Raw genomic sequence first — 11,140 nt, 5'->3', positions numbered from 1 at the left:
CTAAGCAAACAGGTAGATGATGTAGTTAAAACACAAATCCATAGTTATAGCAATTAAGTATCACCAAAACTAATTTACAGTGAACAACTAGACAGTGTATTTCAAACTTAGTTTAATTATTTTGTAGGAATATAATCCATTCTTTCAGGGCTCCTCTGGCAGAGGCTCTGGCAGTGTCTTCTGGGCATCCTTCTTCAAAGGCCCCTGCAAATAAACCACAGGTCTGAGGTTAACATACTGCAGAATAGCTGCACACTGTGTATGTCAGCACTGGATACATGTAAAATCATATGTATCAGTCATTCTACTTCTCAGTTCCTGGTCATTTTTGTGTAGGCAAACCCAGCTTTTCTCACACTCACCATAAATGCCCTCTTCTCCTGGATAGTTTGGAAGCGGCCATAACCGAATTTGGAAGTGGTGTCGATGAACTTGAGCTCAATGGGCTCCATGGACTTGCGCGATGTGTGCGTGAGCAAAGACTGCAGGGAGGAACACACAAAGAGGCACAAATACACTTCCTACAACTGTGGATTTCACTTTAACAGTAGATCAGATGAGTTGTTAACTCACCACCAACACTCTCTAAAACTAGACTTTCAAAAGGAAAGCGTACCTTTCGAAGGGTGAGGACACGTTTCTTAGTACCGATAACGCAACCTTTCACCATAACAAAGTCGTTGTTCACGTGCCCATAGTGAGGAAAGCCTCCCTACAGGGACAAAACCAAGACAAAAACAATGTAAACAAATAACAATTATGTTATTTCTTTTTATGCAGCCCTTACCTATAATGCATTATACGCGACTTAATACGTTATTGCACAGGTAATAACCACACTTATCTCTGTATTTCTATACAGTAAAAGACAGCACCATGTTGTTAACAACATTATACTAAATTGCTCAAACAACAATGAGTCCAATGTATGTTATAACACTTAATTATGCATTATGAAGGATTAACTCTTAACATGCAAACATTGTGTGTTTTACACTGTCACTGATACATTATAAATATGAGCTTCATAGAAAACATTACTGGAATGTTATGATTTTGTCACATAAAGATGGGAATACCATGGGGGTAATGGTTTTCTGGCTGGTGTCGTAGTTTGTGGTGGCATTGTTCCGGATCACCTTTCCATCTTGGATGTGAACACCCCTACCAATACGGTAGATCTAAAGACACAAGTGGACATGAGACATTGACTTGTAGTTCTATTGAGACCCATAATATTTAGGATAACGATGCTTAAAACCATTTAGGGTACCATTTAAACAACCGAGGAACATTTCTTTCGAAATTTGATCAGATGTACTTTAAAAAAAAAAAAAAAAAAGGTTCTTTTAATTATCAGCTAACCTTCTTGTTGAGCTCAGTGCAGTGGTGATAGCCCTTCTGACCAGCACGAGCTATCGTGTAGGAAACACGTGCAGGATGCCAGGCTCCAATACAAGCCACCTTCCTCAGACCCTTGTGAGTCTTTCTGGGGAGTTTCTTTGTGTGCCAGCGGCTTGTGACACCTATCGGCCCCAAGAACAAAAACAGCCTCAAATGACTGGTTGATATGGTCTGGTTATGCCACAAGTCATTTTTTACAAGCTAGCAGCACATCCCCTACCTTTGAAGCCATGACCCTTGGTGATCCCAATGACGTCAATCATCTCATCCTGGTAGAAGACTGCAGACACGGGCACAGCCTGCTCCAGATGCTCCTTTGCCCAGTCCACCTTGTCTGAGACGCTGCCCCCATTCAGCTGCACCTCCATGATGTGAGCTTTTTTCTGCTTTATGGGCAACAGATGCATCTGCAAACAGACGACAGAAAGAAGTCAACTGAAAGAAATCGAGAAAAACTATGTTGTTTGTTACTGAGGTTCATTTGTATCTTATTTTGGACTCACTATATTTAGATTTATGATTCAGCATGTGATCATGTTTAAACTTTCAATCGTAACATTAGGAAATTGCACAACTCAAATTTTTAAAGGCACATTTTGATGTTGTCTCCTCTGCACAGAGGAAGTCTGATCTTAGCAGCCTGCTAAGACTTCATTTAGTCTCATGCCAACATAAAGGTTTTCCCTTGGCAAAGTCCGGGTGAGCAGCCAGGTTCTGCCCTGAAAATTATTTTTAAACTGCTATTTGAAACTGCCCCCTCCGTGCTCCCCACAGACTGCTGTGGTCACAGTTGTTTGGATATTGGCAGCTAAGAGGTCTGATATTTGAAAGCTTTTCTTTCTGTTGCATGTGGTCAGGTGGATAATTCTGACACCTCTGCCCTTTTGCAAGGGAGGACTCCAGGGAAGGAGATGTGGTGAACAGCTGTCACTCATTAGAGCTGGATTGTGCTTTTTGATGGTGCTTTTATTGTGATTTCACACAGTTAGTGAAATACTGGCCTACCTGGGAGTGAACTATAACCCTGATGACTGAACAGTATTTCTTTATCAGCACAAACTCTTTGTCCAGCTGTTTCTTTCCTGTCTCATGCTGCCACTTCTTACTGTACTTAGTGAAGGCTTTCTTCTTGCTCTTGTACCTGAAACCAAGAAAAACTCGGTTTAAAAATAAGAAACACCGTTGTCAGTACAGCAAAACTGTGAGGGGCTCATTTGGCTGTATATGCAGGAGAACAATGAATAATCACACACACCAATTTTTGTAAAATCTGCGTTTGCACTCATCACTGAGATGCTCAGCAAAGATGGTTTTCAGGGAACGCAAGCCAGAGACAGTTTGAATGTATCCCACAATCCCCACCACGATGACAGGCGGAGTCTCAATAATGGTAACTGCCTCAACTTCTTCTCGCTTTGATTGTTCTGTGGGAGAAAATATGAATCTGCTGAGATAAATGTCAGTATTCTGCACAGCTCAGTGAGGTATAACATTTTAACAGTAGATATGTGTGGCATTGAAACAACACACAGCAGAGAAGGGAAGAAATAGGCAAAAGAAAAAAAAGAGGTGAGAGCAAAGTATATGAGGTTTTAAATTCGAAACATCATGATATTGTTAAGTAATTTCAAATGTGCTTTCGGAAGTTAAACTGCATAAAATTTATACAGAACAGGAGCTATGTAACATCTGACCTCCTAAGACCCCCACAAATCCTTGTATCATTCTCTTTTTATACTTGGTTTAAAGAAATAATGATTACCAAACTGCCACTGAAACACCAAGTAAAAGATTCCCTAAAGCCTCCCATGTATTCATGGGGTAAAGTCCAGTTGTACATACTGAGACCAACGCGGTGCACCTCCCTCAGCGTGTGGGTCATGCCAGCCTTGTATCCCAGGAAGCCTGCGAGGTGGACGGGTTTGCTGGGGTTGTCTTTGGGCCACGTACGAACCCTCCCCCTTTGCTTTTTGCTTCGCTTGTGGGGCAGGAATCCCATGTGCCCATGGCGGGGTGCGTGGAATTTACGGTGAGACTGAAAAAAACACGAGACCCACAGAGTCAGTGAATATTAATGACATTCACGCAATCACGCAGATGTTTCACTGTGGTACATTAATGTCACAAGAACATCCACAGACCATTTGTTTTGGTAGACGGCATAGGTCAACACCTGTCATGAACACGGTGCAGGTGTACATCATGGACCGACAGAGGAGTAGGTAACACAATACATGATGTTCAGATGTGTATACTTTAATACTTTAAAGCAACATGCTTTACACTAACAATGTAAATCTACAGAGACAAATACTTTGTTCCTCAGTGCATGATATGTTGTCATCCATATGGTTTTTGAGCAACTATTCCGAATATTATTTGTCTATTCAAATTCCTCTCATGTTAAAGGTGTAAAGTGAAACAGAAAATTAAAAGGATATGAAGCAGTCAAGTCCCATAATCTTCAGATCTGTTGCCTTCCTTCCCAGGCCATGCCTTTTTACTTTCTTCTTTGATTTCTGTCAGTTTGAACACGATTAGTCCAAATAACAAAAAGGAACGTTGTATAAAGATGGCGTCGCTATTTCGGTATTCCACGTGCTCCCTTTGAAGGCAGCCATTACAAGATTTCAACATGCTTCATTTACTTTTACAAATCCAAATGTCCATATAAAGTGATAAATTACACACGTGCACACATGTAGAAGACAGAAATACACTAAAAGTACACAACGCTGCATCCTTTAAAGCAGAAAAGAACCAAAAACACAAGGATCACTGACCATGTCTGTGCACTGTCCTGGCGAGGGAAAGGAAGAGAGAGGAACCAGTGCTGATGTAGGGGTCAGGCATAAGATGATACACAGAGTAAGGGCTCTAATTTGGTGTTTGGCCCTGTTGAGGAAACGTATTCGCTTTCAAACATGGCAATCGCTGCCAAGTCCTGACAGAAGGTAGGAGGAGGGAAGAGGGTAAAGACAGATGTCTGAGGTGGTGGGGAGGCCCAGCAGAAAGGAACCACACAACCAAGAAAGGAGAGAGAAAGGAGGAAGAAAAGTTTTCATTGCCATGTGGCCAATGTTCACCTGGACTGATATAGTCTTCTCTCTTATAACTCAGACTGGGGCCACACCGTGTTGACGTATTATTACTCTCTGCCACTGTTGTGTGTGTGTGTGTGTGTGTGTGTGTGTGTGTGTGTGTATTTGTGGGTGAACGTTGCTGAATATATCTGCTCTAAATGTATCGGTCATTTTTGAAGTCCCTGTGAAATAAACATCACAGCTGCACCCAAGCCATACCATGGAAATTTGGGATTTCATATTATATGCCAGTTATGTTGTTTCCACATACTGTTGGAGTCATGTGGGGGACTGCTGCTGTTGAACTGTATTTGGTATCACTGAGTGGGAGGGGTTAAATTATAGGAACACCTATCAGTATTACCCTGTACAGTTCAACAGCACCACAAATTACTGGGTCTAAAATGACCATTAAAAAAAAAAAAAAAAAAAAAAAAAATCAACACTATTCAATCAGACTGAATGATGACTAAACAATTTGAATCCTCATGAAGTCTATATTTATTGTGTGCTAAAAAAAAAAAAAAAAAAAAAAAAAACCTCTACGTTACCCCCTACAGCATTTAAATGATATAACAGTTCAACCTATGACCTTTACACTTTCACCTTCCTATTTAAAAACCACCGCATTGGATTAGTTCCGAGTTCCTTGTTAAACGTAATGTTTGTATATAAAGCTCATTTTAAAATAAAGTAAAGAGTTTCTTGAAAAAAAAAATATAATATATATATAAACATAAAATTCGCTGACCTCTAATTCGCCATTGCGCTCTGTGTTCTCTGCGCATGCGCCACCTCGAAAGGAGAGCTGCCGAGGACGAATTGTCGCATTTCTAAACAACTTCAGTCAAAACGAGGCAAACATGCCTGCGGACTACGATAAAGGAGCATACCCGGAGCCTCCCCGGCAGACTCCAGCTGTGGAAAAACAAACCGCACTGCCAAACCCAGCGCTGATTCTGTCTAAAGTCTTCTATTACACCGTGGACCTGCCCGTCACCACATTTAGAGGTAACCCGAGCTAAGCTAGCTCAACAACACGGCTACCAGAAACCGAGGCGGTTATTTAAGCTGCTGCTTCCGCGGGGAGAAAACAAATAAAATAATATGCCATTAAATCAATGACGTAGCTTTGTTTTGTGTCAATAAGTGAGCTGCGTGACTGCTTAGCGAGCTGCTGCTGCAGCCTTTTGAATGGGCTTTTAACCGGGTTGATCTGAGCTCTGAACTTCATGTTTCCTGCTTCTTCCAGATGTTATTGACAGCTTTCGGGTTAACAACAAGATGGTCTACTACCACCAGAAGTTCCGTCGTGTTCCTGACCTGACAGACTGCCAGGAGGGAGATTACCTGTGCTACTACGAGGCAGAGATGCAGTGGAGGAGAGACTAGTGAGTGCGGCGCAAAGACGTGTTCATTCAAACATCTGTGCGCCCAACACACACACACACACACACACACACACACACACACACACACATACATTTCACATACAGTAAATTTAAAACAAAAGCTTCGTGAATTTTGGTGACTGAATTCCCCAAAATCCTAAAAAAAAAATGGGTTTTGTAAGTTTGAACATTTCAGTCAACCCGAACAAGAAAATTAAACTGAATTATTGCCACGAAGTGTTCAAATGTGTTAAAACAACTTCGATCCAAACAACGGGTCAAAAAAAATGTTTCAAACAAATCAAACAAAGAGGAAGAAAAACACAACCGACATAAACAAACATCCTGAACTGTGTAAGTGTACATTTCTGCTGGGGAATAAAACCCGCACAATACAGTGTGTGAAACAGTTTATCCAGACACAGGATGAACTGCCGCAAATCACTGTCAAATAACCTAATGAGACCCGTCTGCTACCGGGAAAAAGTATGACATTTGCAAATTTAATTCACAATACGAGGCCAGCGGTATGTACAAAGTAAACAGTGTTGAAAAAAAAAATCAGTCCATCATAGCGATGCGGTTTAAGTTTTAAAAAAAAGTGAAAACACAAATTTCTTACAATAAATAAAAAAAACAACTGAGATCCATCATTTCCAAAAGGGTTCAGGTCCTTTCCTGCTTCAGTCCACGTTGTAGAGGTGGATCCTGTTCAGGTCTGCAACAATAAGTCGATTTGTCAATTAGTTGACTATATTGAATAATGTGAATTATTTGTTTTAAGGTTGTTGTTGTTTTTTTTTTTGTATAAGCAATTGCAAAAATTGTTTGATTGCAGTTTCTTAATTGTGAATTGCTGCTGGTTCCCTTTGTCCCCTAAGAAAGTGGTTCTCAACTGGATTAGCCTCAGGACCAAGCAGCAGCCAACAGTGACGTCACCCATTCGTTTGTGAACTGACGTTTTAAAGCCTCCAGTTCTTTTTTTTTCCTGCCGCGTGCCTTGTACCCGTCTTTTATTTAAACATCGGTTAGGCGTCAAGCTGACGGTAAAAAAGTCTGTTCTTTAAGGCCTCTGTCTCTCCGATAATAAAAAAAATAAATAAATAAATCTCTCCTTCACAGCTGAGTGTGTCACCCTGTGTTGTCGTCTCCACCTCAGTAAAGTAGATCAGGAGATCGTGAAGGTGATTCAGGAGCGTCTGAGGGCCTGCCAGCAGAGAGAAGGAGCCAGCTACCAGCAGAACTGTGACAAGGACATACAGCAGTTCAGCGAGGTGGCCAAGAACTTCCAGTCGCGCTGTGAGTACTTTGCTGTTTGAAATTGGCCGTGTATCGTGTATTGGCAGTAACGAGTATGTTTTTTTTTTGTTTGTTTTCCAAATCACTTTCATTGATTCGCTCACTAAATGCAGCAGTGTCACAAATTCCTTCTTAGGCTCAAGATCCGTGTCAGTCTGTAGATGTGCATTATTTTACAAATGTAAATCATGCAACAAACTTAATTTGTTGTCGTTGTAATATTAGATACGTATTTTGTATTCAAGTAATAATTTACTAATTGTACATGTAGTTTGTTACGCAAAAACTCAGTGAATGTATCACTTTGAGCCGTTTTCATATAGCAAAAGTATAAACTAGTATGAAGGCAGCAGCTTTGGTTCTGGCAAATCATGATGGGCAATTTTCTGACCTTTTTATACCATTATTTTTTCTACTTCTAATTTAGTTGAACTTTACTTGTGCTCGTCTACCACTAATTGTGTTTCCTTTATTTCAGATGGAGACCTGGGAGCGTACGCCAATGGGAGGAAGTGTTTAGCTAAGCAAAAGGAACGAATGATGGCAGCTCAGGCTCAGAGTGCATGAGAACAGCTCTCCCTATATCCCATGTAATAATTGTAAAATAAAAATGTATGTGTTAAATAGAATCTTTTCCCCCTTTGTTCAGTCACCTCAACCAACCCATCGAAGATGAGTATATGAATGCCCCAAACAACTTCATACTGCAATTTCACCCTCAAGCTAACTTCTAAAGTCACTGATGGATAAATATTTCTGACAATGTACTTAAGATTCTTACCATCTATAAAGTGGTAGTTCTCCCATTAGTGGACAAAGCTGAAAAATTATTTTGTAGGACCCACTCACCAGACAGTTAATTTTTGTATTTATTTATCGTCACTCAATACTGATAAATTAGTGTAACGGGGATTTTACAGTAAACTATATTTTGCCTATTGTAGTCAGTCACAGGGCAAAGCACTCTAATGCCAAGTTATTACTGGAGCTCATCTTAGGCACGTAAACCACAAACGAGTTCCGTCGCGACATTAACACGCGTAACATACTTCAATAGACGGGAGGTGATGTTTCAGAACGTTTATTCAGCGGTTCTCTGTACAAAAGGTTTAGGTGGTAGCGGTCTGGACAGCCTGGCCTCTCTGCACAGACACCCTGGTGTGAGTCTTGGCCAGATGGTCAGTGAACTCCTGGAAGAAGAGCGAGCAGAAAGCCTCGTTACATATATAAAACTTTACATGTTAGAAATCATGACAAACGAGTCCAGGGTTCGTGCTGACCTGGTAGGGAGACTTTGTGAAGACGGTCTCCTTCCACAGATCAGGGGTCAAGTAGCTGTAAGTCTTGGAGATTGCATCGAAGGTGGCCTTGGCTGAGGAGGGAATAAAGAAACATGAGTAGATGCTCTACACGGAGCTTAGCAATGTTGGGCAATGAAAAGGGGAACACGGAAGACCGTATCTGTCGTGCGACACTCGTTTCTTTTTCTCTCCTGATAACGACCACTGCAGAGGTGAAGCTGAGCAGAGCGAGGAGAAAACTAGAGACAGCATTCGGACTGAGAACCCAAGAAGAAAATAATAATAAAAATAAAAAACATACCAAAGTTGCCAAGAGTGGCTGTGCAGCCTCTGGCAGAGGTGTAGCAGTCATCGATACCGGCCATCATGAGCAGCTTCTTGGGCACAGGAGCAGACACGATGCCTGTACCACGGGGGGCCGGGATGAGACGCACCAGGACAGAACCGCAGCGGCCCGTCACCTTGCAGGGCACGGTGTGGGGTTTGCCGATCTTGTTGCCCCAATAGCCCCTCCTGACGGGGACGATGGACAGCTTGGCCAAGATGATGGCACCACGAATGGCAGTAGCCACCTCCTTGGAGCACTTCACGCCCAGACCAACGTGGCCATTGTAGTCACCAATGGCAACAAAGGCCTGCAAACAAAAAAGGTGGAAGCCAATACAGTTAGAACTTAGACATCAGCAGTGCGACAGGATGACGACCAAAAGACCTGTACAGTTAAATCACACTCGCCTTGAACCTGGTGCGCTGACCAGCCCTGGTCTGCTTCTGGACGGGCATGATCTTCAGCACCTCGTCTTTCAGACCAGAACCCAGGAAGAAGTCAATGATCTCAGACTCCTACAGAAAAAACACAAAACAGGTTTGAGCATTTCATTGTTTCGATCAGGGCTGACATTGGCGGGAGACAACAAAACATGTGGCATTATAACATAACGGCAGCACTGGTTGATACAAATTCATGCAGTTTGTACTACACAGGTGTACAAACCTCAGTTTGTCCCTTAAATGCATTCGGATGTGATTCAAATCAGAGACAAAAGGTCTGTTTCTAGCATTGAAAAGCCTAAATTTTGAAGTCAAAGTGTTTGTATTTGTTCTGTCCAACATATTGTTCCTATCAATACCTTCAAAGCCAATAACAATTGTGTCATGCACACTAATATATATATATATATATATATATATATATATATATATATATATAAAAAGGCAACACTTGTCTTCCAAAAAAAATAAAAAATAAAATAAAAAGCCATCTATGCACACAGATGTATTTCTCTCCAACTTTGCTCTCATAAAAAAAAAATTTTTAAACAAGTTTGAGCCTCTTTATATTGTGACCAGTCCAAACAGTCAACAGGCTGCTTACCTTGATGGGCAGAGAGTACAGATAGATCTCCTCCAGGGACTTGATCTTCACGTCCTTAACCAGGCGGCCCAGCTTGGTGACCGGCACCCACTGACAAGAGGAAAGACCATCTCGGTTAAACGCAAAACAAACAAAACAAACAAAAAAAAGCGTTTTATATCAACAATGAGTTACGTTGTTAACACCTGGGAGACGTGAACTCACCTCCTTGTCCTCGGACTTGCCGCCCCGGGCACCACGGCCCCTACCCCGGCCTCTGCCGCGTCCACGGCCCCGGCCGCGGCCGCCAGCACCGAAACCTCCGCGGAAACCTCCTCTACCACCGGCGTCGTCCGCCATTTGCTGCCGGACAAAAACACACGTCAAATTTAAGCGTCAATTTAAAACAAAAGGCTTAAAAATGGCAAACATCCGTTTCACTTGTCTCTCAGGACACGAGCATCGCCGCCATGTTCATTCATATTTTCCTACAATATTGACATTTACATCCATATTTGGGATCAAATGCATGCATAACTTTAAAATATAATGTTTCCCTGCTGTTTCATAAGTAAAACAAATGTGTTCGGCGGTACGATGCTTGAGATAACGAAGGATTTAAAGCGAAGCGAAAACTTCAGCATTCAACTTACGTGATCGATTAAACAGGAAGAAGAACCATGAGCGGTTCCGGCGGAATTTATATGGATGCGGTATCGCGAGACTTCCGCCCCACCACCGAGAAAACACTGCTCACTACTGCCCCTACCGGCAACCTTCTCAATAGAGACCTGTTGGCAAATGTTTACTTTATCTTATGTTTTGATGGACATGCAACATTTATTCTCACGATAAGTTCTAAAAACAAAGAGGTAAACAAAACAATTAATAAAAGACACGAGAAACAGATTTTTTTTTTATTTTATTTTATTTTACCTTGTCACCGATACATTTTGTAATTATATAGCTGCTATGTATTTATTCTGTGTGCAGTCACAGACATACTTGCAGCTCACAGATATATGTCCCTGTTTTGTATCAATTAATAAAATATCTTAAATTTAAGATTAAAAAAAAAACCTTCCCTGCATGGAGGAAGTGGAGAAAAGCACGGAGCATCCTCACTGACCAACATCATCCAGCTCACTTTGTTCAAGTGGAAGATACAACCTGAGACGCCACAGGACAGAGAGCTTCACCACAAAAGGCACACTTCCACAACAGCTTCTTTCCAGCCAACGTCAGACTGCAAATTACATTAAGGCTGGAAGAAAAGACCATATCCCCACTTCAATTACACTACGGACA

The 11,140-nt window shown here is 41.6% G+C and overlaps 3 protein-coding genes across 3 annotated transcripts; 1 reads left to right on the top strand and 2 right to left on the bottom strand.

Annotated features, from left to right (window-relative positions):
• Nucleotides 1–95: 95 nt before the first annotated feature.
• LOC138194755 (large ribosomal subunit protein uL3-like) lies at nt 96–4,283 on the bottom strand. The gene is made up of 10 exons (XM_069143721.1): nt 4,188–4,283; nt 3,247–3,439; nt 2,660–2,828; nt 2,410–2,545; nt 1,625–1,811; nt 1,366–1,526; nt 1,080–1,181; nt 617–712; nt 363–482; nt 96–204 (listed from the first exon to the last, which is right to left on the bottom strand). The coding sequence occupies exons 1-10, from the start codon at nt 4,188–4,190 to the stop codon at nt 145–147; spliced, it is 1,227 nt and encodes a 408-aa protein (XP_068999822.1). The 5' UTR covers nt 4,191–4,283; the 3' UTR covers nt 96–144.
• Nucleotides 4,284–5,258: 975 nt separating this feature from the next.
• ndufb10 (NADH:ubiquinone oxidoreductase subunit B10) lies at nt 5,259–7,806 on the top strand. Its single transcript, XM_069143723.1, has 4 exons — nt 5,259–5,498; nt 5,740–5,878; nt 7,038–7,177; nt 7,656–7,806. Exons 1-4 carry the CDS (start codon nt 5,351–5,353, stop codon nt 7,742–7,744), a joined length of 516 nt encoding a protein of 171 aa, XP_068999824.1. The 5' UTR covers nt 5,259–5,350; the 3' UTR covers nt 7,745–7,806.
• Nucleotides 7,807–8,242: 436 nt separating this feature from the next.
• rps2 (ribosomal protein S2) lies at nt 8,243–10,518 on the bottom strand. Its single transcript, XM_069143722.1, has 7 exons — nt 10,486–10,518; nt 10,058–10,195; nt 9,854–9,943; nt 9,214–9,321; nt 8,780–9,113; nt 8,458–8,549; nt 8,243–8,367 (listed from the first exon to the last, which is right to left on the bottom strand). Exons 2-7 carry the CDS (start codon nt 10,190–10,192, stop codon nt 8,287–8,289), a joined length of 840 nt encoding a protein of 279 aa, XP_068999823.1. The 5' UTR covers nt 10,193–10,195; nt 10,486–10,518; the 3' UTR covers nt 8,243–8,286.
• Between the last annotated feature and the right edge of the window lie 622 nt (nt 10,519–11,140).

This window comes from Embiotoca jacksoni, unplaced genomic scaffold (assembly GCF_022577435.1).
Source record: "Embiotoca jacksoni isolate LCO1_2020_lvr unplaced genomic scaffold, fEmbJac1.0.p SCAF_113, whole genome shotgun sequence".
Classification (NCBI taxonomy): domain Eukaryota; kingdom Metazoa; phylum Chordata; class Actinopteri; family Embiotocidae; genus Embiotoca; species Embiotoca jacksoni.
This window is presented reverse-complemented; position numbering and strand designations above follow the sequence as displayed.